Below are 26,832 nucleotides of genomic sequence, written 5' to 3' on the forward strand. Positions count from 1 at the left end.
CGGCATTCCGTGTAATAAGTGCTTAGCTTCCCTACTAGCAGAGGCATCTTAATTTCCTTTGTATTCGAAGAACTGACGGGCGAGAGGAAAACAGACTTCTGCCCTGGGTCGAAACAGACTATGTTGAACATGCGCCACGGTTACCTAGCGACCGAAACGTTACGTGATGCTTTTGGCTATGCGGGCTAACTAAATGACAGCGGAGTAACTGTGAACGAATGAGCGAGAGACAGTGGGCTCAAGTCACGGTCAGGAAACAATACGGGGAGCATGAGAGGTCTCTATTCCTCACGCCTGTTAGATCAGTTGCATCTCATCTATGATTCGCTTTCTTAGGGAAAAAATATTCCCCATGTGCCCCTGATTTAATGGCGGGTTCGATGTGAATTTTTCTTATCCTATTTAGTTCAGACGTCAGCTCACGTGAACCCAGAACCCAACCCCCAAGTCTCATAAGCATCCCATCTGTGATTTTCACTTTTAGGGCAAAAATTTTCCCCACGGGCTCCAGAATACGATTTAAAGGCGACTATTTACTAGGTATGGTTTACTGGCTGGTATCTCGCGGACAACAAGCCTAACTCAACTCTGAAATTACATTATATAATCATTTAGATTCTTATGAATTATTTTAGTTTAATACGCAAAAAAATATTATTTTAATTATTTTAAGACAAATTTAGAGACTTGCCTGGGAAATTGGTTTGCGGCTTGGTGGTGCTACTTGGTGGAGGTGGCCACTCTAAGCATGCGCCATTGAGTCCAATATCAGGGTGAAAGAAACTTCCATCAGCACAACCGAGGCATAAGGTCGGAGATGTAATTGTACAATTTTTAACTATTTTGGATTTTCCTCGCGGACAGTTCGAATTTACGTCACACCTGCAACGAAATAGCATCGTCAAAACTCATTCTGTCTACGTCCATTTTTTCTTCTTTTTTTTTTTAGCTCTTTATTTAAACATGTCACACAGAACAAGCATTAGTACTAATACAACAACAAAAAGAAAATAATAAAGCAAACAAATAAATGGAGACTTTCTTTTGTGGAGTTATAGGAGCACGAAATGGCTCTTAAATCTGACACTGAGTGATTCCGCTTATACCGGAATTTGGTCAATGGAACTCGACCCTAGATTGGGGCACTTCGCTTACTAGACTAAGGTTCTGCAACAGATGTATAAAGAGAAAACTTACAGAATGCATGGCTCCCTGCCTGTTGTGTTTGAATAGTCATAGCCTGGTGTACAAGGCTTGCATTCGGTATCATTCTCAGCCGCACATGGAGTTCTGACGCCATATCCCAAGGGACACCCGGAACAAGGAGAACATGACTCATGTGTCGTACCAGTACCATTCAAGTAATGCCCCTTTGAGCATGTAACTGAGGCATTCTATAAGGATAAAAAAATCAAATTGGTGTATATAAGTTCAGTATTCTATTCACATACATTCATATTTATGCTCAGTTCTAATAAGGTATGGGAAAAAAGAATGATCAGCTGACTAAGCCAAGTTGGGACAGCTTGGCTTAGGAAGAGTTCAAGATACGACTCACGCGATTTTTGGGCGGGACTGGGTGGGCCGTCCACCTCCTCGCGGCTCCGCTGAAAAACTGAGCAAGAATGATTTATTTTCGCGCCAAACCAGAATTTATTATCGGTAATTACGTAATCGCACGTGAGACCGCTAGACTAGCCATGAAAAGAACCCATTATTGAATTATTTTAACCTAGCATATCATTATGAGTGTTGTGAATAGTATTCTATTTACATACATTCATATTCATGCTCAGTTCTAATAAGGTATGGGAAAAAAGATTGATCAGCGCCCAACAGCCTTCACGGTTCCTTAAATAGTCTTAGATAATTGCACTCCGACTCTCAAATCCTCTTACAACTTCCCAATCCTCAATTCTCCAACCTCTCTCATAACTTTAATCACAGCTAAACGTTTACAATTATAATCAAACTAAACTAGTATGAGTTTCCATAACAACATCTCTACAGAAAAGAAACGATAGAGCAAAGGTTATAATCCATTCCAAAAACACTCTAGCCAAAAAAAGTATCCTCATTCTGCTGGGCGTTTCCTCTGCTCAGTAGCTGGAAAAGCACACACAAAACGTTTCAGCTGATTCACATCCTGCCATGGAGCCACCACATTCTCAGCAGAAGGCGTAGCAAGTCGTCCCGACGGGCCATCATGTTTCAGAACCTTGGCCAGCTGAAGGTAATATAAGGCGGTATGCCTCCTAGCCCAACCCACGTGTTCCATAATCTCAGACAGATCCGCTCCTGTGAGGGCCAACATTTTTGCACAACCCGAACGAAAGCCATGCAATGTCTCAGCATCATCAGCTTTCATCTGCTTGAGATACACTTTAAGACGCGCATCTGCTGCTGAAGAACTAAATGGGAAATCTTGGACACCATTATTAGAAGTTGTCGGACGAAACAGATATCCCTTTGTTAAATCAACGCCTAACTCCCTTGCCACTTCGACATATTGCTCAACGCCCTTCACAGGACAGATGACCGACTGGGGATTTCTGCGAACACCAAAGACATTACTGTCACCATCCCGCAAAGTCTTACCCCAGATATGATTAAATAAGAACCCATCATCATTTGGAAAACGAAGGATCTCCGGAACTTTTACCTGACCAAGATCTCCTGGGCGGTCCCCACTAAAGAACGCCAACTTAAAATAAGCTTGGTCACGTGCAATAATGAAACGCTCAAGTTTCAACTTTGATCTCGCTAGCTTGCCTTCAAGATACTTCGATAACTGAGTCAATTTGTCCACAAAGAATGGCGTGGCTTGTTTTGGAGTAACACGGGCCTGTAACGGCTCTGCTGTGACAAGACGAAGGTAATCTTTTACCAATTTATCAGAGGCTGGGTTACCAAGACTTAGCCGCTTGTCCCACTCTCCGTCCCGACCAATGGAATGGAAAATCGATCTTAACTTTCCTATGTAAGAGTCCACAGTCTTGTTCGACAATCTCAAGGGGCAGCCACACGACTGTTTTGCCACGCTGACCCAAAAATTCACACGTATTGAGGTGTACCCGTGTTTTGCCATGCTTGTCTTTAAAGATCAGGAAGCGACACAAGTCCCTAGGCGTCACTGTCGCGAGAGTAACAAAACCCGGCAAAGCACCAAGAAAAGCTTCAAATTCCCTCTGAAGAGAATCCCTCTGCTTTTTATAACTGGTTGCCTGATCGTAGTTAAGTAACTGAGTTGCAACCGCACTTCAATTCCATCAAGGTCAACGATAACACCAGAGTGTTCCTTGACAAGCGTGGTCATAACCTTCCTCTTGTAGCCACAACGTTGACAAAAACGGAAGTCAAAATCATTAGCGTGTCCACAGGTTGGGCATTTAACTGACTGGACAAACAGCTTTGCCATGACTGCATGGAAGCTCCTACAAACCAGAAAAGAAGAACCCTATCATACACCACAAACCAGTAGCACAACAGATCAAAATGTATGCCAAGACACACCTAAAAACACACTGCAAAAACCCACAGATCTCCAGGAATGCCCTTGTGAGGCAGCCACCCCTTTTTGGACGGGACCAAGAGAGCGTTGCCATCGCCACGAACAGCCAGACATCTACTCTTTAAGCTTTATTCATAAGGAGAGGCCACCAATACTTCTTGGGAAACACGTCCAGCACCACTACTGTGCACGACTGTTTAAAACTCTGCAGAAATTTTAAGACAGGTCCCGTTAAAGCCATGGGAGGAAAAACATACGGTCTGGCCATAAGCGCTCCGAGGGAAGCAAGGTCCTGTGTGAAGAGATTTACACCAGGCGATCCGGGAGAAGGAATCGGCGTAAAATGAGGAAGAGGATACCCGTGCGCATCCGTCATACTATTCGAATCCAAGACCATAAGATCGCAAGTATGGCCTTCCCTACCACCAAACTCCCTCTGAACAATCTGCCACAAGGCATCCGACAATTTACTATCTGAGTGGGACAGGCCCCTTGATGGAGCATCAGCAGGATTCTGACCAGTCGGAATGTAAGACATGTGCAAGATAAGCTAAGCTTCAACTTTGTGAAGAAAAGTCGTTTCAATGCCATATTAAGCTCCATGCTTCTACCACCCCGGTTGTTCCAAGCCTCGACAACGGCCTTATTGTCAACAAAAGCATCAGCTCTAGCATTGAACAGTTTGTCTTTAAAAGCCATTAACGCCATGTCGACCGCGGTAGCTTCCTTCGCGGCGATCCCCCATTTGCACTGCTCTTCAGTCCAATAATCTGATATTTCCTCACGATGAGGGGCTAACAAAATAGCACCCCAGCCTGTTGCGGAAGCATCAGTTGCAACAGACACACGAATATGACGCTCATCCCGCCATGTTACCGGATCATCCCAACCTTCCAAAAACAGCCAATGGGAGATCTCCTCACGCAGATCCCCCTTGATGGGTATTAGCCTGTGGGGAGTACGTTGGCCACCGGCAATAGCTGCATTCATCTGCTTCATAAACAACTGGGCTGCAGGTACTGCCAGACTAAAAGAGACACATTTCCCAACCAGCCGTTGCAAGGTTTTCACCGTAACCTTAGAAGCATGGAGTATTTCACGGACAAGTTGCAAGAATTTCTCCTTCTTTTCCGGCTTTAAGCAGAACACCTCCCTAGAAGAATCCGCTAAAAAACCAAGGTAGGGAACCACTTTACGTGGGAACAATATTGACTTTTGCAAACCAAGGAAATAGCCCAATCTGACAAGGTGGTAAAAAACAAGAAATATAGCCGACCTAGCCGCCGCAAGATGACGATCATCAACAGTGTTAATAGTAGCGTATTCCCCCTTATCGAGTGCCACCTGCAGTTCGCCATTGTGTCGATCATCGATGTAGAGCAAACAAGGCATTCCTGTAGCTCTAAGGAAATTACTAGCCAACAGGCCAGTAGTATGATACACAAACGGGGAGATCTTCCGCCCAAAAGGAAGGGTATTATACGTAAAATACCACCCTCCCCATTGGATCCCAAAATACGTGCGGCTGTCTTCAGAAAGAAGAATATGGTCATAGCCAGACTTATCGTCTAGGACTGTTTGGTAGGTATCCTTGCCCACGTAACGCGGTAAATCTATCGGCCTGTCTAAAGAGAAAGGCATATCACGCATCCATAAATTAAGATAGCGCGCATCGTGACATAACCTTGGCTTTGTTGGCTCAACTGTAAGGGGAAGAACAACAAATGGAGGGTCAACCACACCCACTGTCCCCAACAGCGAAATGGCTCCAGATTTCAAGCGCGCAACTAACGTTTCCTCCACAAATGACACAAAGGGCTTGCAAGAGACATTGTTCTTAAACACCTTCATCGGAGGCTCGTCTGAATCGAACAATTCTCCTTTAAAACTTCCTTTAAAATGCTTGAAAAACGGCTTAATCGAGACCTTGTCCCTTATCCACCCAAGAATCTGTGCCTGTTGGGGTGACGAGCTATCTCGCGCAATGCACTGCCAATACTCGAAATGGTTATGCAATTCTCCAGCTCGAAAACAATTTGGGTCGCGGAACAATAACTCCGAAATATCACCAATTAACTCTCCCCTCTGTATTCTCTGTAATCTGACACGGTCACAGGCTGTCACTTCTCCACTGACCTCGACGGGGTTACCCAAACAATCGACCCAAGATATTGGAAGCTCAATTTCTTTGCCTTGTAACTCCTGAAGTCGAAGATCAAAGGAGTCAGATTTTTCCCAACACCGCAAGTTTCCCTAGGAAAAAGGGGTAGTGAACACACCTTAAAACACTTATTGCTGAAAAATCTAAGACCATATTAAAATCATCCCCGTCAAAGTCAGCAGAGAAATAACAGCTAAGACCAGCGAGGCTGGAGGGCCCTTGTCTCAAGGATACCCCTTTTTCAAAGTCGTTATAACTATGTTGACAAAATAGACAGAGTAAAATATACACTAGATTGATTCAATACACACAAAAGTTTGTTTATTTTCGCAAAGAATTAAGCGATATTACAACACACAGCCTTGTCCAGGCGGCCTTCAACCTATAACACCGGTGCGATCTAACGAGATCTAAACACAAGCTACTTGTCTGATTTGGGATCCGTTTTCCTCTGCTTGGACTTTAAATCAGGACAATCAGCTTTGATATTACCTCGCCTATTACAAAAATAACATCGCAAAGAAAATGGACGAGACGGACGTGCCACACCAGCACCCCTGTTGTCGTTCGCTTGAGGCTTCTTACGATTTGACTTCTTTTCTACTTTAGAAACGATACCCAGGACCCTCTCGTGGTCCTTGTCTCGTAATAGGCGCATAACAAGGTCCTTGAAGTGGCCCTTCGACAACTCCACCTTTTCCCTCGCCGACTGATGAACGAGCCGATAGTAGTTCTTCCTGTCATGATTACGGTCAGCGGCCTTGTTATGCAGAGTCTCCAGCATCTCGAGCACCTCATACTTGTTAAACTCCGTCAACGGGCAGGAAGCATAAGCCAAGATCTGTTCCACGAGCTTCTCAGGCGACGCGTTGGTCACTGCCTCCACTGACTGCTTTAACTGTCTCACCTCCTCACGCAATCTCCGCAAAGGGACAAAGAGACTCTTAATCACCGCCCACCTCAATGTGCGAAGCACTTAGTGTTATGCATAAAAACCTCTTTACAGGCCTCGTGAAAAAACAAAAAACATCACGTAACTTCTCGCGTTACCATGTATAAACATCCTTCGGCAGGCACAGCCAAAGGAGAAAATACAATACGCCGAACAAATCGGCCACCTCGCCTGTACGGTTTGTAACCATCCAACGACCACAAAGGCCGAAGAAAATACAAACAAGCGAGTCCACAGCGTTCCTCTAGCTAAAAGCTAAACGCCCAACGCTGGTCCGTCAACCAACCACCGCCGAACAAATCGGCCACCTCGCCTGTATGGTTTGTAACCATCCAACGACCACAAAGGCCGAAGAAAATACAAACAAGCGAGTCCACGGCGTTCCTCTAGCTAAAAGCCAGACGCCGACCGCTAATCCGTCAACTAACCACCGCCCAACAAATCGGCTACCTCGCTCGTACGGTTTTGTAACCATCCAATGACCACAGAGGCCGAAAGAAATACAAAATAAGCGAATCCACGGCGTTCCTCCAGCCACAAGCCAGACGCCGAACGCTAGTTCGTTAACTAGCCACGCGGAATAGCCCGACAATCTCTCGAAAAGATTTCGATAACAGGCCGCGATCTGGCCAAAAAAGTTCTCCGTTATACTCTCCACCATGCTGTGTGAATAACCTGAAAGATACGACAGACAAGAGAAATATGCCACGAAAAAGTTCATAACAACTAAAAAAGAACTACCTCCAGTTCCTGAGGCTGAGCGACATTAACATTCTGGTTGCCATCCGGTGGATTCACAACCGTCGGATTCACAACTGGCGGGTTCACGACTGGTGGATTCACGACTGGCTCTACAGGATCGACAAGTAACTGAACGTTCGGCTCCGGAGGTTGACCCCCAGCCATCAGGAAACCGTCAAGAAAATCGCGTGGGTCGTATCTTCCAAAAGAAAAGAGACCAACTCTTCGCGGCTCCGCTGAAAAACTGAGCAAGAATGATTTATTTTCGCGCCAAATCAGAATTTATTATCGGTAATTACGTAATCGCACGTGAAACCGCTAGACTAGCCATGAAAAGAACCCATTATTGAATTATTTTAACCTTGCATATCATTATGAGTGTTGTGAATAGTGTTCAGGTCAACCAACTGTAAAAAGCCGAACATGACAATTGCGCCGCAAATTTTGTCCGCTACTGAAAATATCTCATCAATACGTCCCACACGCGTTGTCTGTTTTTTCGCTTTGCAGTGTATATGAACCGGTAAAGAGTGACAATGGGAGACTTGGCGTGCGCGGAGATTTCTTATTTGTTCGTCAGTAAGGGAAGACCTTAAGAGGGAGATAAAAGGCGAATCTTACAATTTCTAAAAAAACCTGTTTGTCAAAAATCTGTTGCTATGGTAACATCAAAATGAGGGAACTAAATTCCTGGTTCCTATCGTTGTCTCATCGCTAATCGTTTCCTACTTATCTGTCAGTCAAAGCCTTTTAACTATCAAACTCGATTGCTTATTACTCGGGCCGTAAGGCAGCGAGTTAACTTCTCGGGCGCATTCTTATTTATTACTCGGGCTGTGAGGCACCGAGTTAGATTCTCGGGCGCGTTCTTGATTACTTGGGTCGTGAGGCAGCAAGTTAATTTCTCGGTCGCACTCTTTTTTTATTTTTCTTTATTTTTTTTTTTTGTTTGTGTAGCGATTGTCTAAGAGATAATACATATGACTTCGTATATGACCAAATGACGTGTCACATACAGGATGGGGGATGCAAGAGAAATGACTAAAAATAAGACTTTGACATTCATGGAAAGAAAGTTTCTCGAAAATTCTTAATGACTACTTTAAATCATTTTTGTCCAGACTTGTAAATATCCGGACCTGAACAGTGATGACGGAAAACGGTTGCAAAAGTTTGCGTTTTAATACAATGTCGGCGCTCACCACAAGATTTGGTAGAATCGAAAATGTGGAACATTTGAATGTGGCCTTCACGACGTAGCCCGCGTGGCCGGCGTAATCGGGGGGGCCCCGAACTCTCTCATTTTTTCGCGCTTCCCTCGCTCCCCTTCCCTTTCCCCGATGTATTCTGCGAGTCACTATTCTTTTGAATCAAAATGGCGTCGGCTGTGAAGCGTTCGCGAACGGTTGCCCTTAGCACAGAGAGGGTTCTGGAGTCATTAGAACAATGATTGCATGGCGGAGAAAGTGATCTATATCGTCAACTGCAAAATACAAGCGACAGATCGAGGTATAAACTGTCCTGCGTAAAAAGGTAAGGATTAAAGCCCGGGAATTAAAGCCTCCGTATGAAACACAAGGTATTCTACTTAACAAATGTTTTCCCCTGTATTTCATTCTGACTGCAAGCAATGCAATTATATACTATCTGGTGTTTACTTATTGCCTCACTATAACTCTATATCTATTGATTTTGGGGGAGTTAGCAATGCTGGAACTTATCACAGCTGAAAGATCGTAGGCTTACGCACCACGCAGTCAAATATGGCGCGAGTAACAGCTTCTTGTTTTCTAAAGATTATTGTTAATACAAAATCCTAAGATAAACAAAAAGTCACACAACGCTTATGAAACTTTCGCAAAATATATTAGCCACAGTGCGAAGACATGCAGTGGTTGATGTCAGTGGTGTTAGCTGAGTCGGCTGAGGTCGATTCGACTCCAACAACAGCACGGCTGCCAAAGGTTGGCCTTGTTATGACTGTTATTGGAAATGCAAAGACATGACAGCGTGAAATGGAGCGTATGGTGCTTCGAAAACGTTCTTTAGTTGGATCCGACCCAACGTATTCGGTCTTTAGTAAAGTTTACAGATCACGTTAACCAAGAGAGGGTCCTCTCTTGCATTAACTTCACGTTAACCAAGAGAGGGTCCTCTCTTGCATTAACTTCACTTTAGGGGTCAACTTGTTCGTGTTTGGTGACAGTTAAATCACATGTCACTGAAAGCATGATGCACATGACGGCTCTGTTCTTCGCCCTGCGAAAATATCAAACTACAACCAAACATTCGAAGCTGATGCCCTTCTACGACTTTAGAATTACTTTACCATCGGAACATTATGATAAGCAAAGTCGCATGCTGGCTGGTAAAATATTAATGCACGTTATCAAAGTTTCATGCTAATCATTAGCTTTTTTTGAAGCAAAAAAACACAGAAAATATCGTTACGGACAAGGGAAAAAAATAAACCACATGTTTTACCGATTATCTGGATGATTTTTTGATACTCTCTGAGCACGCACCTCAGTATACACATCTAGCAACCTGAATTCCTTTTGATTGGCCACAATATTCATGGACGTAAGTCTCTCCCTTCCCCCTCCCCCCCCTCCCTCCTTTTTCCGCCCTGTAGGGGAAACGGACAGGAAATCGTTCCACTTGCGCTGCAACGGCGCACAAAGACAGATCTTGTCAACTTTTTTAAATATCATGCAATTTAGAGCTGGAGTCCTTTTTATCATTAATTAAACGCACAATCTGTGATTTGCTTGGAGGCTATCTCTGGCGCCAAAGAATCTATCAAATACTCAGAATAGTAAACGGATATATGTGCTCCTCAACACATTTGCGTGCTGCAACATTGAGAAATTTTGGACTGCTTACAGAAATAACGTGAATTAAAAACTACGTGTAACGCAATTTTAATAGTCGAGTAGGTTTAAGAGCTTTCTGTGAATAAAAAACGGGAACATTCCATTACTTCTCTGCACTTCACAAATGAGTTGCAGAAAGTTGCAGCTGAATCACTTCGAAGGTTCATGCAATCTGGTTCGAGGGTTCATGCTATCGGCAATCGAGAAACCCAATTCTGACGTCTACTTACCGACCATTCTACGAGTGTCGAAAACACTGCAATGAAGCCTAGGACTTGAAACTTTGCAGACATCGTAGAGGTAACTGATGGCGAACTACAAAACCGAAAGTGATGACCTAGGCACATTATTTTGTAAGCTCATAAAAGAAAATATTCCAGGAATTTTCGGATATCGGATTAAAGCAGACGTGCTGTCATGACCTGAATGACAGAACCTATTGAAAAAAAAATATGCCTAACTGTAACCAGATCAGTTTGTAACGATTCCTTAACTCAAGACCGCGTGATCACTCACGCAGTCTTGAAGAGGAATTGTGTTACCATACTGTTCTCAACTGCCTGAAGAAATTATTGCCCTCTGTATATCAAAAATACGGTAACTTACAAGCCAGCTATGTGCTACTTTTTACCAGAGAACCGTCGTCCCATCGTCAGATCACAAATTGTCTTACACTGCTGTTTAAATCAAATTACCGTCCTACCATGTACATACCCGTCACCTTACAAATAGAAAACAATAAAAACCAGACCTTATGAGGAAGTCAACATAACTGTACTGCAGTTCATCTCCCGGAACAATAACCCGCGAGATTTATTTAAAAACAGCAACTATTAAAAAACTAGAAACAAAAAACAATCTAAGCAAAACCTGACCCAATGTGGCTGTCTGATCTTTGGGTGGGGGATTCCCCATATCTCAACAACAATAACAACAGCAACAACAATTTATTCGGTAGTTCCACATGAGTACATGGTATTACCTATAATAAAATAATTACAAAAGGGTCTCTCACTAAATTAAATAATTAAAGTCTGTCTATAATCCATACATGAATGGATATAGGCAGCTGTACTATAATAGGAATTGGGATGTTTTCTTATGATGTCTTCGAAGAACTTTGAACGTAAATTATCGTAAAGGTGAGAAATGGAGTATAAAATGTAATTCATGTTCAACTTCTTTTTCTGGGGTTTTGGGTATTGTGTGTCTGCCAGTTTCAATCCGTAATCGGTTATCAGTTATCAGTTATCGTTTTCTTGTGAGAGGAATTGTTTATTGTGTTCAAGAAGTCAGCTTTGTGACAATCAGTTTTAAACATGGAGTAAAACTTCAATATCTTGTTTTGTTTTATCAAATTTAATTGATATGTTGAATCAATTCATAGTCAAGCGTCAGTCGAACCTGAGAAATAAATGAGTTGTTCTCATTTAAGTTTAATGCGTTTAGGTTTGATTTTTTATAGAGGTCATTGACGTTTTGCACAACTGAGGCTCATCTGGTTTTTGTCTGCCATATCTGTTGATACGTCTAAGGATTGTTTGGCAATACTGTCTTCTGGTTAGTTTTCTGAGTGTATCCAAAATTTGAAAACATTTAGGTCGGTTATAATTAGTTCTTTCAGTGGCAATCGACCGAGTTCATTTCTAAAGGCTGCGTTTGGGCATTGTTTGTTTACGCCTAGAACTTGTTTACAAAAATAAATATGGTTTTTTTCAATAATATCTTTCTCCCACGAGTTTAATATAATCATCTTTATCATAAATGCTCCAAACCTCAGAACCCTACAGGAAAATTGGGAGATATAAGGAATTAAATATTTTGTTAACAACATCGATTGGCAATTTTAGAAAATCAAGGAAGCGACGAGTTGCACAAATTGATCCTCTGGATTTCTCCTTTAGGAGCATTTTGTTTTCCTTAAAACTACCATTTGTTTAAAATCTTCCCCCGCGATAAATCAGTTCATTTAGTAAGAAATATTTCATTTAGTAAGCCAGTAAACTGTTGAGTTGCAAGATTGTTTCCCTCACATTATTCAAAGAGTGGTAGAGGCGACTGAAATTCATCTAAGTCAAGGGCGTCGAGAAAATTTTGTCTTGAATTGTTATCCCACACGAATTGTTATAATAAATTGAAGTTTTCTCATCGTGCGAGAGTTCTGTATCAGTATTGACTAGGACATTAATCCAACAGATAAGTTGAGAATGGTCAGAAAATATTGTCGGTTTTTTTAACAATGAAGGTTTCTGCAAGGTGTAGCATGTTGTGGCTGACAATGAAATACTTAATCAACGGTGCTTATTCCTAATGGGGAGTGGTAAGTAATCTTCCCAAAAGAATCACCCTTGATCCTCCATTAAAATTCGTAAATCTGACTGTTCTTGCAAATGTCTAGTAAGCTGTTACCATGTTATAGATTGCACATAATGAGATGTTTTTATCGGTATTAAGGAAAGTTTTGTCTAGTTTACACCAGATATAATCTGCGTGCGAAGAAATGTGAGAGGCCGATTTCACGGTCAGGAAAATATATTTTTTCCAATTTTTCGAAAGGTACGGTCTTCCTTTTTCAGGGTATTTGTGTGAGTGACCCTATGGCAAAAGACATCACAATATGTAACTGTTACAATAGATTCCATAACAACATACGCTAAAGTTACATGAACAAAAACGTTTATAAGGAGTCCCGACATATTTTCAGTGGTCTGACATTATTGAAGCTATGAGAAGCTCAGGTTAAGACTTAGCTCAAAATATTTCCTTTGAAGTCGCGACATAAGCTGATAACCTCACATGACGTACATTATGTACTGACTTCCAAACGGCGGCCATATATAATTAAAAAGCATTACTCTGAAATTTGCGCACCAGCCATCCCCCTCCTCTCTCTCCCTCCAATCCCTCTCTTCTTCGATTTGGAGAATGCTGTCAATGCAGAATTTAAAAGGTTCAAATATTCTATTAAATAACTCTAACTAAAGTAACATCTTAGATGTATAATCTCATCCGATTAGGGCAGCCTTGCATTCTTATGAGGAGTATATTCACTTTTTTTTACAGTTTAGGTGACTTATACCCCAATGATCGTACCCACTGTGGGAAGAGACGAACAAAACACCAGGAACAGAATATTCAGATTGCAAGTCTTGTCCACAAGGTAACTAGGAAGCCACTTGTCTCACGTCATAATAATTTCACTTTTGCAAGGATTTTCTCGTCGCTTTGACGGGGTCACGTAATGCTAGAATTGACTGCTGAATAATTCCGCGCCATCTGCGTGGTCTCTTGGCCAATTGCTTGTAATATTACTTAGCCCCAATTAAGTCTGCTTTTTTTTAATGAGCGTTCGTAAATTCAAGGCCAATTATTTCGGGGAGTCAGTAACAGTAGACGATAAAATTGCGACTCACGAACTGATTTGTATCGAGCCTGGACAAAATACGATCAACGGAACCCTTCGCACTCAAGACGGTCCAATGTTTCCGGCTTTAATTTTTGGGGCTCTAGTTCAACCAGATCAACTATGGGGAACATATTAGAAGGCAGGGTAAAAAAACGAAAACAAAAACAAAAAAACAAAAACGAAATGGCTCTCCATCAGGTTTAGTTAAACGTAATAAGAAAACAGACGCACGAAACATTTTGATACTCAATCTTCCAGTTTATGATCTAACTACCGAACGGTGCCAATACAAAAAATACTGATTATATCTTCTTCGTGAAAAAGTAGTTTAAGTCACTTTCTGACAGCAGAAATCATTCATGCTGTAAGTTGTTGTCGTAATATACATTCCCAAACTGAAGCATAAGTACCTCTAAGGCATACAGAATGCCATATTCATATAATGTAAACTTCACGCATGGAATCCTAACATCCACTGCGACGTTCTTATTTTAAAAAACAGTGTTAGACATAACAGAAAAATGAATTTTGAGATATAGGCAGGTTACTCCTCAACTATATGAGGAAAGCTCATAAACCTCGGTGTCTCCTTATACCGAGGTGTTTTTGTTCAGTTTATGACTATGCGGGAAAAGCAGATCTTAGTATGAGCTACTAAAAACCAAGAAGTGCAATTGGGGGTAGCGGTGCATTTTTTTTTTTAGAGATAATTAAGTAACAATAATTCTAAGAAGCGTTTAAAATACAAAGCAATGTGTGGCGTTTTTTTTGTGTCAAATTGAACGTCAATTATGTACGCTTGTCAAGATCTGCTTTTCCTGCATAGTTATAATCGCGCAAAAATGTTCCGTATTCTTAGGCGCCACCCATTGGAATCCCGAGTTTCGCAAACCAACTCGACAAGCGCAGAACATATGCGAAATAGAAGTAAAAATAAAGTTTTCTATTGCCACAAAACAATATGATATCAAAACCTATTCTCCTAAGATAAGTCATTGCAATTAGCCTACCCTAAATATATACGTTAAGTTTCATTAGGTCATGCATCAAAAGGTGGCCAACTCCGTTCGTTAAATTTTGTGAAGTGGTCTTCGTCTCAAGCTAATAACGCATAGCGATTTGTAAGTAATAGTTTGGAGGTTAAAAATACTCCAATACTTTTAACACGTTTCCCAGGACGCTTTAATATTTCTAATCGTTGACGCAGGTGTAAAAGAAAAATATATCTCAAAACAACATCCCGTTGCTATTTTTGCGCTTTAGAAACACTTCAATCTCCCTGAAGATCACATTAGTAGGAGGTGTGAACTAAACTGAAGTTTCTTTCAGCATCAGCTGATCTTCTATAATCTTAGCAGCGTCGTCCCGGCCTAGCCTATGTAGTGTTTTAGCCAGTTTACTAAGATAATATTTGCGATTCTCCATTACTGTTAACAGTATGTCCGTGGGAGAAGTAGGAGGTTTGAGGTTTTCTAGCCAGCGAATGTGCTTCGTCTTCAAGCCAAGATCTTCGGCCAAGTGCTTCCAGTTGGCTGTGAGATGTGGTGGATCAAGGAGTAAAATAAGCTCATTACGTATTCTTTGTGTCAGTGAGTCCGTGAACTGCAAAGGCTCAAAATCATACGAACAAAAGCCAGAAGATGTGTCCTTCGTTTGAGATGGAGATGCAATAGGACCTCTTGTGCATGCGTCAGGTGGAACATAATTAACTGGGAACGACGATTTTGTGGGATTGCCAAATGAAACTTCATTCAGTACATCAGCGAGAGCATCACCTGCAGAGATTTTCTGTAAGAGAGACCAGCACAAAAGGTTAAACTGTATTCAGGTATCGAGCCTTGGATTGATCGATGGATCGACCATTTAGTCTGTAACATCGATCAACCATTTAGTCTGTAAAATCAATCAATCAATCAATCAATCAATCAATCAATCAGTCAGTCAGTCAGTCAGTCAGTCAATCAATCCATCATACAATCAGTCAATCAAGCAATCGATCAGTCAATTGATCAATCCGATAAGTTGAACCTTAAGTGAAAGAGTCAGTCTGTGACAGTTGGTCGAAACAGCTAGTCAGCTGGGACTGATTGACAACAAATGTTTGGTTTATCAACAGAGTTGTTAAGGTAATTTGGCCACCTTAAAGAGATTCGAGTGCTGACGTTTTGAGCGTCAGCCCTTTTATCAGAGCGAATCCATCCCTCTGACGAAGGGCCAGCGCTCTAGTAAACTGAAGAACTCAGACCAAACAAACAAATAAAAACCATGTGAGTAAGTATGCCTTTTTTAATGACAACTTACGCGAGTTATTTGTTGCGTTTCTTTAATCGGTGTGGAGACGATAACTTCTTGTTCATCGCCTTCTTGGCAATCCTGTTTGACTCCAAATGCTGCATGAAACTGAGGGACGCTCTCACCAGCCAAAGAGAATACAAACGTACAACAGGGCATGCGCTCAATACCTTCCCATATGTGTTGGAAATAGATTTTCTGAGGATCAACAATTTGCGCAGTTAAATTTTTACAGTTATTGCCTTACACTTAGAACTTGCTGGAAGTAATGATCAGACCATTCCCGGAGCGAATTAGGGTTATAAGCAAATCACAGGCAAAAACTAAACTTTGATATAAAGATTCCCAAACACCAAAATCTCCACGTACTATATTACCATCTAAGAATAAATAAAAGGATGAATAATATAAAAGGAGGAGAATTAGGAAAGAGAAGGAAGGTCAAGGCAAATAAGGGAAGAAAAAGAAAGGTTTATTGGAACGGTCACTGTGCATACCTTTTGGTCTTCACACATTTTTGTCCACCCGGGGTGATAGTTTGTAAGCTTCACCAAAACATCACCTCCTCCATCCCTCAAATGAAATGGCTTCGGTGCATCCATCATAACACCTCTTAATTTCTCCAGTTCTTGATTGTGTAAACCCTGGAAGGGAAGTACGTAATCGCCTGAATAAAGGTTTCAAGGTGCAAGCAGGAATTTCGAGTGTGATATAACTTAGATTTAGCGCACAATGATACTTTTGCTTGAGTCTTTTGCAAGAGTATTTGCTTCTTGGATATCCAATTCATTTCATGTTTTATTTAAGCTATATTTGGAGGTTTGAAATAGTGTTACAAATGAATTTCAAAAAATCCAAACCTATTTGTGATTCAGCAATTATTTTTATTTAATTACATTATTTTCAGAAAATGTTCTAAACCCACAGACCTCTAAATGTGCTCGAGTATCGCCAACACAATACACCCTCACGACACAGTTTCCACTAGCCTCGGGCGGGGTCACATACGCTACAATCCGCACTGCTTTCCTTGCTCGCTCTCTGGAAGCTGGCTCTCCGTTCACAGTGAATCCAGTGAAATGATCCACTATAATATGGACCATTGTTGGTTCCACTATAGCTAAATGTGGCTCAGTACCATCCTGTTTGTTGACGTCAATCAACTCTTTCCAATTGGCTGGCCTCCCAGGGTCACTCTCGTTATACTGGACTATGGAAACAAAAACAAGAACCGAGAAAAATGGCGGTTATTAAATGCCTTTGAACAGTCCTTGCATGTATTTCTTAGTTATTAAGGATCAAGGGAAGTGAAACAAGCAGATACAAAAGCCGTGTAGACTGAATAGACGGTCTGAATGTAGGTTCTGGAATCTCAGAATCAATCTTTTTTTCTAATGTTTTATGGCAATGAATAACCATTCTGATCTTGTGAAAGAAACGTAGTGTGGTGTCATGTTTTTAAGCCTGGTGAATAAACGATAGATGAATTTTTCTTTCCAGTCAGTGAGACAAGCATACTTGATAAAAGATCTTGGTTCTCTGAGATGGGATAAACAAAACTGTGTATCAACAGCATCAAGATTCAGTTGTTTTGTGGTCAAACATAAAGCCTGTTTACCAAGAAGAGATCGTCAACTGCAAAGCGTTCTAGCGTTTTGTTACGTATCACAATTTTCCCCACCTTTTAAATTCCAAGACCCATCCCCAAGAAGAGCACAATGCGGCAAACTGAGAATCACGTGACGATTAAACTTGAGGCCATTAGGACCACACGACACCACTGGGCTCAACAGGGGGTCCTTGGAAGTAACCTTTGGATGTTCCTTTTCTTGGTTCATGATGGCTATAAATATTCCTTCAGTGCGACCCTCTGGAATAGCCTGTGGTGGTATAGTGAGACTCACGCCTGTGTCACCGATAGCTAATTTTCCTCCGTTGTGATCCACCAATCCGCACGCTACCATCTTGGGATCTGCATCATGTGGGAGGTTCGAGATGTTCCACATCACGCGTGAGATGTCTGATGCTGATGAATTTTTACTGGTCCAATCATGCTCCCATTCTATCTTCCGTTCAGCCATACCTTCTGTTTCGGCATGCACTGGCGTGCAAGGTGGTGGTGGTGATCACAACAAGGAAAAACCGTCTTGATTCATTGGTGGTGTAGAGAAATCTAGATTCGCTGCTGTGTCTCCTGGACATATCCCTTTTTCTGCTTCGGCATGCATTGGCGTGAAAGATTCATAAGGTGGTGGCAAGAAAGAGAAACCGTCTTGATTCATTGGTGGTGTAGAGAAATCTAGATTCACTGCTGTGTCTCCTGGACATATCCCTCCTTCTGCTTCGGCATGCATTGGCGTGAAATATTCATAAGGTGGTGGCAAGAAAGAGAAACCGTCTTGATTCATTGGTTGTGTAGAGAAATCTAGATTCGCTGCTGTGTCTCCTGGACATATCCCTCCTTCTGCTTCGGCATGCATTGGCGTGAAAGTTTCATAAGGTGGTGGCAAGAAAGAGTAACGGTCTTGATTCACTGGTGGTGTAGAGTAATCTAGATTCATTGCTGTGTCTCCTTGGAATTTCTCTCCGTTGTAATCCACCAATCCGTGCGCCACCACCTTGGGCTCTGCATCATCTGGGAGGTTCGAGATGTTCCATATCACGGGTGAGATGTCTGATGCTGATGAATTTTTACTGGTCCAATCAGACCAATCATGCTCCCATTCTATCTTCCGTTCAGCCATACCTTCTGCTTCGGCATGCATTATCGTGTAAACTTCACCCACTGGCAGGAAATCGTCACCTTCTTGAAACGCTGGTGGAGTATAGATATCTACATTCACTTCATCGTACATGAATGATCCGTTGTGATCAAAATGCACCAATCCCCAATCGACCATCTTGGGAATAGCATTGTCTGGTATCGAGGAATCAAAATGTTCTTGATTTGTTGGGGATCCAGCCATTAGCTTTGGAAAAGACTTTGAAGCAGGTTCCGAGTAAAACGATGAAACGGTAAGTTGTATTTCTAAAAAAATAAAACGATTTTGTTGATTAGTAGCCACTTCCTCTTATGAATGGTTATGCAAGGAGGGGAAAAGGACTAACAAATTATTGCGTTCAACGTAGAAAGAACGCACTTTTATTACAGATTGGAGTCGAGATTGTATTGGACAATGTTGATTAAATGAATGGATCTTGGGACGCGCATCTGACATCCCCCGCAGATTTTGTAGGGCCGCATGACATCTTCACCAACTTGGCAAAGGAGAGAGATCCTGGAATCGAGAACATCGAACGTACTCCCTAATGTTTGATTATTACTAGTAATAAATTATTCCTTATGTTCGCAAGTAGGATTACTCCAAATCAGCTGCAGTTGTCTTATTTTGGTTATTGCTCCTTCACTGGGGACGAGAGGAAATTTCAGGTAAGAACTTTTTAAAATGGCGAACCCTCAGCTCAGTACGTTCGCTGTTGAGACAATAAAGATAGAGATGACGATAATTAAAAGCTCCATGGTAACCCAACTGCCACTGAGAATCTAGGAGCACCAGTGCGATGTAGTGATGGCTGCGGATATAATGCCTGATAAAAACGTAGGTAACATAGAACCCGCATTTTACAAGTACACTTTCAAAAATGTATTAACAGATTGAACGAATGGACAGTTGGGTCTTAAGCTGTTTATAGTGCCTGCCGAATTCAATCTCATGAAGTTGTTGGTCTGCCATCGTGAAAAACTCGCCGAACAAACCTGAGGAGAATGGTAGCGGATGAGATAACGTGAAAGTAGTCTTGTATGGGTTCTCGGATTTGGCTTTCCTGAACACAGCCCTCTCGCGGAAAAACCTGACTGGATTTTGGACAGTCTCCTTATATGCCCACTGCCACTGAGCAACTTACCATCATCGTTGTTTGACTGAATGGGCATTAGCTCCAGTTTTTCATGATATTTTATTCCTTTGGACTTGCACTTTTTTGCAGTCAGAATAGCAAAACCCAAAAGGGTGGAAATCACGGTGATGCACACTATCATAAATTTTTCTAGTGGAGCCCGCCTATGCTTTGGTCCAAGTACACCGACAGTGGTATGCATGTCGTCTTTCTTTGAAGTAACTTTAGGAATCGCGTCTGGTTTAAAAGAAAGAAAATACAAATTGTTACTGTAGATATTTTCCGTTGCAAGGAGTCCATAAATTTCCCAACTTAGATTGTACATACCTTTTCTGTATCAATAAAAGTTTATTATAATGTAAGTAGATAAACTAAAATGGTACAAACGTTTAACCTTCTTACATCTAAAATGAATTCTAGGGAAGCTTCAAATTTCACGAAAGTCACAGGCTTATGTCTTTAAGTTTTTTTGTGGGTTTCGTGAAAATCGTCAAAAAGTACCCGGAGAAAATTCCCCGCTAGGGAAACTGTGGTGATATTTGATTTCGACCTAGCATTTTGTTCCTCTTTTTTTTACTGAAATATATGTCACAATATCCCTTATGCACTGAATCTACTTCCTCATCCTACGTGCATCTGCTGGAAAAAAGGATAGATGATGACGATTATATGACGATGGTGAGAATGATTACGATGATGCTAGCTGCTGCTCCTGATAATGGGACAGATGGCCGGATGATGACGACGATGCTGGAGATGACAATGGTGATGGTGGTGTTTATATGATAGCGAAGAGTCCACGATGACGACGACGACGATGATAATGATGATGACATGCATCAGCTCCTTTGGTAATATAACATTTTTGTATGAGAACATAAATTGCTTTGAAAATGGTACTTTTTTTATGTCATCGAATTTAGTCCACGGAAAATTCTAATAATACAAAGCTATTTACCCATCCAATGTAAACTTAAGAACAAATGCAGACACTTACTTGTCAGCAAGGTTTCTTTCGGCATTCCCGCCGGATGTGGTATACCAGTACACACACGATCATGTTCTGTGGTACAATTCCTGGTCTCAACTTGAAAACTGCCACACACAGGCGAGCATCTTTTCATCGTTTATTTCATGTCAAGAATAAAAAAAAAAGGCTACCGTAAGCACAACTTTGAAACAGGGACACTTTGTTACTATTTCGGAATCCCCTAAGGGGAAATGAACACAATTTTATAGGTCTAAACTCAAACAAGTGTTTTCTATTTCGCGGGAATGAAACTTCTTGAACTTTACAGATGTTGATTTTCAGTTAAAATACAACCCGCACATGCATAACTCTAACTTTTTATCGATATTTTGTGTATGCTTTGTTGTTGTTCTCAGCATCCCGGAAATGAAGGGAAAGTGGAACTATCCTAGCTAAGGGAAATGAGTTGTTTGTATTTGTGTGTCTGAGGTAGGAGGGGAATTTATAAGTAGAAAGTGTTTGCTTTGTGTGACAACACGGGCCACATATTTGGCATATTTAACCTTAACCTTAACCATGACGATCAGCCGAGGGGTGACTGCCAGTCCAAGAGACCTGGGAACAAATGTCTGGTGCTCGTTTTCCCCTCAAGCAAATGTTGGTTACCTTGGTAATTCAGTTGTGCCATGAGATGGGCGCTGTGTGTTAGTTTTCCGCTCTGAAAACATATGATTTCTAGGTCTCTTGTGAGGCATATCAGAGTTTAGTTTTCTAGCTGACGATTAACATTTAGCTTTTTTAAGAAGATATAAAAATAGATGACAGCCATTAAATTTAATTGGACGGAATGGTTGAAAACATTACTCGATGAATATGCAATTAACTTACAAAAGACATGGCTCCGTGCCGTTTATGTTTGAATATTCATAACCAAGCAAACAAGGCTGACAGTAAGTGTCCTCCTCAACCGTACATGAAATGACCAGCCCATATCCCACAGGACAACTGGAGCACGGAGCACACGATGTACCATTCCAATACTGCTTCTCTGTGCAGCTTATTGTAGCGGTATACTGCAAGTTAAAAATCAATTACAGGCAGTGCACCAATAGCCCATTTTAAAGTTGTGTGCTAAGTGACCTGGCCTTGGATTGTAAGCGAGGTTGGGGTTGACCTTCTTTTGATTCAAGCCTTACTGCTTTTCATATGTAGATCATGCTGTTCTTATGCTAACGTTTGCATTTACATATGAAAAGCACTGAGGTTTGTATCAAAACAAGGTCACCCCCAGCCTCGCTTCCAATCCAAGGCCAGGTCACTAACCAAACAACTGTAAAATGACAACTGTAACATGGCCTATTATGATTTGTTACTCAGGAGCTACGGATGTGTTAACTGGAAGGAGATGCTGATAGAACTGTCCACACTGTAACAAGAAACGGAGCACTGTTCGACCCCGACAACGTTTCAGGACTTTGAGAAAGCGGCCAGGTGAGAAAAACTAGTTAAAATGAAAACTTCAGTTAACTGTGGGTTAAGCGTCTGTATTATCTAAATAGTCTGCAAACGTTAATAGAGCCAACATCGTGTGACATAAAGGGAACCGTTCACGGCATTTGCAAACTCTTGAGAGCTTAAGAAAATCTAGGAAAATACTTTTGGTAAAAGCCCCCGAGTCCACGGGAGATTTATTAAACGAACACCAACTTTACACTACGTGACGTCAAATTCGTGCTCTAATTAGATAAGCAAGTGTATGTTCTGGTCGGAAGATTTAACCATTGAATTGCATGTTTTCCTTGTCAATTTTCTCTCTTTTAGTGGCTTGCTTCTACAAGAAAGTAAACCGTCAAGCTAAGAAAGGACCTTCCGGTTTCCCAGTTACTGGTACATTCGCGTTAACACCGTGTAAAGCTCAATTGATGGACTTTGTTTTTGCGTGTACAATGCTGGCCTGTGTTATTGCATAATAATTAAAAACTAACCCCTCTTTTTAGACTTCATAGCTTGAGGTCCTTGAGGCATAAGCTATGTCTGACATTGATTAATTGTTTGTACTGTAGCTGTCCTGAAATCGTCCAACTCTTAGCAAAACAAATTACCAACTAAAGGTTGCGACTATACAAAAATACTGAAAATAATTAATGTACAAGAAGAAAAGGGAAAAACGGAAATAACAAGGAAAAAATTAAGCTTTTAGCTTATGTAGATACTCTAGACAATACCACTTTAGGCTTTTGTTTCAAACTTATTTCATGTGTTGCACTTGGCTTACTTCGTCACGGGAGACTACACCCCGTTGAATTGTAAGTTCAACTTTGCAAGAAAATGAAATGATATATATGTGTATCCAATTCCATCAGTGGTAATTTCAACCCGTCGCTATGAGATTTTACAAGACGACTTTTATAAGGACTGATCAAACTCAAACAAATGGCATGTTAAACATACAACAGTGACGTAGTAGCCCAAGTCAAGAATATAACTTCCGGCCTGGTACTGTGGACAGCCCTTGAATACTGGTCACAAGTCAATTGTGTGATGATTTGGACTTCTGTTCAAAGCCTTTTTAAAGTTAAATTTATGTGATTAGTTAGCAATTTCTCTTGAGTAAATCATGCCTGTTAAGCATATTTAGGCTGTAGACGCAACGAAGCGAATATTTCTCATACCGATGACGTTCGTTTTGACTACAGGTGTGCAGCCAGGCATTAACGGAAGGATAAGAAATTAATTAAGTATTTCCACTTCATCAAAAGACAACCGTAAGCCAAATGTCCGGGTTCTCACTGCCTGAATTGAATGAAAATGATTATTTCAAGAAATGCACCAACACATTGAAGCGAAAAAGAGGGAAAAACTAGACTGAAATGTAACTATAATTAACAATTAGATTATGAGCTCGAGATTTCTATCGCGTGATAGTTGATGAGGGCGAAGCCCGAATCAACTATCACGCATAGAAATTGAGAGCGAATAATCTAATTGTTTTAGTATAAATCTACTAGTCGTTCAAAACTAAACAAGTAAATTATCTATTTCCTCATCGCAGACACTTCGAAAACGCGAAGAAGCGAGCGCCATTTTGTTGAAAATCGCTACTCACTATCTATCACAGAATAGATAGCGAGTAGCGTAGCCAATCAGAGAACGGCATTCGTGATAGAACACTAGTAGATTTATACTAAGACCAAATATAACAGCATGCCTTTAGGCAAGAGTTGAATGATGCAAATTATCCAAGAAAGCAATGTATACTTGAGAAAAAAAATGACGTGTGATGTCGTACTTTCATAATAGGATCCTTCACAATGTCTTGTTGGTGAAATTGTTCAAAGATACGATTGCTATAAGGTTTTACTGACTTTTAGAGTTCGCAATACTGCTAAATATTCGGTATCCTGTGCGACAAACGTGAGTGAGTATTGGGATAGGTGTGGATGTGTCGTGGGTATGTCGTTTCGCAGTATCTACTTACCGACCATGAAACACTGGAAGTACAATAAGGACTTGAAACTTTGCAGACATCGTGGAAATGAATGTATATTTTATATAGTCGATCGCTGATATTGCGAAGAAAACTGGTCAGGCTGACAACTGGAAACGAATTGCTTACCACATCGTTTTCAAGAACTAGCATCTCGAGGAATGCTGGGATACGGGTTTTTCCCTTATATTGTAATATCTTTGTTTTGGTGACAGTAGTCAAAGACCGTAAATTGAGAGATGAGAAAGTGATTACTGCTTATGCCTAATTTGTCGTCGCTTTACTTCTCCGGCTGCTCGTTTCTTTAACCAAGGATTGAAATGATTAAGTTACTAAGGTGAGACATGCTTATGGCTGCAATGCTATAGAGAAGGAGTTAACATTAAAATGTCACAATTTTGGTCGTGTATATAATGCAGGCTTGTGTTGCTACCAACAGCCTTGTTTAGACTTAATAGCTTGAGGCATAAGCTGTGTCTGACACTGATTTATCGTTTGTACTGTAGCTGTCCTGAAATTGTTAAACTCTAAGCTAAAAAAAATACCAACTGAAGGTTGCGACTATGCAAAAATACTGAAAATAATGAATGTACAAGAAGAAAAGGGAAAAACGGAAATAACACGGAAAAAATTAAGCTTTTAGCTTAGGTAGATACTCTACTGAGACAATGCCACTTTAGGCTTTTGTTTCAAACTTATTTAATCATGGCTCATTAACGTGTTGCACTTGGCTTACTTCGTCACGGGGGACTACACCGCGTTGAACTTTAAGTTCAACGTTGCAATAAAATGAAATGAAATATATGTGTATTCAATTCCAACAGTGGTAATTTCAACCCCCTGCTATAAGATTTTACAAGAAGACTTTTATAAGGACTGATCAAACTCAAACAAATTGCTTGTTAAACATGCAGTGACGAAGTGGTCCAAACCAAGAATATAACTTCCAGCCGGTACTGTGGACAGCCCTTGAATACTGGTCACAAGTCATTTGTGTGATGATTTGGAATTCAGTCCAAAGCCTTTTTAAAGTTAAATTTACGAGATTAGTCAGCAATAGCTCTTATGTTCTTCATTTTTTTTCAAAGCTCAAAGATTTTTATTAGCTTCGTCACACACGCACAGAGAATACTATAGTAAACTATTCGGGACAATTACAGTATACTTACTATATTTACAATACTATACTTGCAGTACTAACAATTACACTACTTAAAATACTTACAGTACCTACACTACTTACAATACGTACAATAGGTACTACATTACTTGCATTTCTAACTCTAACAATATTTGCATTACAATACTGACAAACAAGATTGAAAAATAATTACGGTGTATACGAAGAATACAACGAAGGTACAATTCAAAGAGTCCTGACAGTAATCCGCGGAGAGTAATTTAAATTTCTTTTACAAGCCAGTGAAATACCCGAAGGACTTAAGTGAACAGAGAATTGAGGGGCTGCCATTCTTTGTTGAAATTGTCAATTTTGTTGTTTTTAAAGGCAATAAATTTTTCGGTTAGGGCGAGTTCGCGTAACTCTAATATAAAGAGACGAAAGTTCAGTGGTTCTAGATCTTCATACAGGAAACACTTATAAAGAAAGCACTTTGCTACGAGAATGCTGTAGTTTAACAAGCTCTGCAACTTAAAAAAGCCGTAGATTTAGGTGCTTCGTTGTGTTCGTTTGCCACCATACGCAAAATTGGTGCCAGAAGTGATGAGCATAAAATAAATCAGTAAAGATGTTTTTAAAATCACCAAATTCTTGCATTAAAAATGAAATACAACATGGGGGCTGTGAACAAGCATGTGCTGTAAGGTGTGAGTGTCATATTTGCAGAGGTAACAGAGATCGCATGTTGCAAGCTTGGCTTTCTTTAACTCATCCTTAGTATATAGATAATGTTGTGGATTATGTTGAATTGAAACATGGTGAGTTTAACTTCACCTGTTGTGTTAAAAGGGCGTTTGTATGATGTTGGAAGATCGTTTATCCCGTAAAGTAGGATCTGCCTCTTTGTAACCGGAGGTAGACTTTAAGCAGTGACGCATTGCAGAGGTTTTTCTCATCTTCATACCATTCCTGCGTTTGAACTTGTGACTGCGATTTTGGTGCATCGCAAAATCGTCCATTCGTTTCCTTTATAGCGTGTATAAGACCAAAATAGGTAGTGAAATAAGGCTTTAAGTTGAATCCGTGATAAATTAGTATTACCGTCTAACAAGTTTGCCATCTTAACAACGCCATTGTCATACCAGGATTTAAACAACACCGCTTTTTTACCATTGATCTTAATGTTAGTATTATTCCAAATTATTTCGTCTTTTGAGACTGGAGTTCTCTTAGTGGTATTAATATGTTGAGGAAACACTCACATCCAACAACACAGAAGAGAAGAGAAGGAGAAGAAAGAAGAAACAGCAAGAGGGGCATAAAGACTCTACCTTCATCTGCCCCACTTGTGGAAAGGACTGTCATTCAAGAATTGGCCTTTCCAGCCACAGCAGAAGATCCTTCCAGCGCGCAATTCCA

The 26,832-nt window shown here is 40.9% G+C and overlaps 5 protein-coding genes and 1 long non-coding RNA gene across 7 annotated transcripts in view; 1 reads left to right on the top strand and 5 right to left on the bottom strand.

The window, feature by feature from the left end:
• Positions 1–26,832, top strand: part of LOC146475721 (uncharacterized) — a 57,405-nt gene that overhangs the window by 16,541 nt on the left and 14,032 nt on the right. The window lies entirely within an intron of this gene.
• LOC146475723 (tumor necrosis factor receptor superfamily member 4-like) lies at positions 18–10,585 on the bottom strand. The gene is made up of 3 exons (XM_085115430.1): positions 10,472–10,585; positions 1,198–1,394; positions 18–882 (listed from the first exon to the last, which is right to left on the bottom strand). Exons 1-3 carry the CDS (start codon positions 10,532–10,534, stop codon positions 669–671), a joined length of 474 nt encoding a protein of 157 aa, XP_084971556.1. The 5' UTR covers positions 10,535–10,585; the 3' UTR covers positions 18–668.
• Positions 3,884–5,500, bottom strand: LOC146475724 (uncharacterized). The gene has a single exon (XM_085115343.1). It carries the CDS (start codon positions 5,360–5,362, stop codon positions 3,884–3,886), a length of 1,479 nt encoding a protein of 492 aa, XP_084971469.1. The 5' UTR covers positions 5,363–5,500.
• Positions 5,972–7,555, bottom strand: LOC146475725 (uncharacterized). The gene is made up of 3 exons (XM_085115329.1): positions 7,366–7,555; positions 7,034–7,035; positions 5,972–6,592 (listed from the first exon to the last, which is right to left on the bottom strand). The coding sequence occupies exons 1-3, from the start codon at positions 7,528–7,530 to the stop codon at positions 6,094–6,096; spliced, it is 666 nt and encodes a 221-aa protein (XP_084971455.1). The 5' UTR covers positions 7,531–7,555; the 3' UTR covers positions 5,972–6,093.
• LOC146475726 (netrin receptor UNC5C-like) lies at positions 13,891–18,149 on the bottom strand. Its single transcript, XM_085115406.1, has 5 exons — positions 17,621–18,149; positions 16,869–17,149; positions 16,437–16,583; positions 15,949–16,137; positions 13,891–15,435 (listed from the first exon to the last, which is right to left on the bottom strand). The coding sequence occupies exons 1-5, from the start codon at positions 18,018–18,020 to the stop codon at positions 14,956–14,958; spliced, it is 1,497 nt and encodes a 498-aa protein (XP_084971532.1). The 5' UTR covers positions 18,021–18,149; the 3' UTR covers positions 13,891–14,955.
• Positions 18,066–22,059, bottom strand: LOC146475727 (uncharacterized). Of its 2 annotated transcripts, XM_085115408.1 has the most exons (4): positions 21,695–22,059; positions 20,834–20,952; positions 19,846–20,073; positions 18,066–18,967 (listed from the first exon to the last, which is right to left on the bottom strand). In XM_085115408.1, the coding sequence occupies exons 2-4, from the start codon at positions 20,856–20,858 to the stop codon at positions 18,066–18,068; spliced, it is 1,155 nt and encodes a 384-aa protein (XP_084971534.1). In that variant the 5' UTR covers positions 20,859–20,952; positions 21,695–22,059. The 2 variants fall into 2 exon arrangements, with proteins under 2 accessions (XP_084971534.1, XP_084971533.1); XM_085115407.1 differs by lacking the exons at positions 20,834–20,952; positions 21,695–22,059 and having other exon boundaries at positions 19,846–20,676.

This window comes from Pavona decussata, unplaced genomic scaffold (assembly GCF_977016875.1).
Source record: "Pavona decussata unplaced genomic scaffold, jaPavDecu1.1 SCAFFOLD_83, whole genome shotgun sequence".
In the NCBI taxonomy this organism is placed as follows: domain Eukaryota; kingdom Metazoa; phylum Cnidaria; class Anthozoa; order Scleractinia; family Agariciidae; genus Pavona; species Pavona decussata.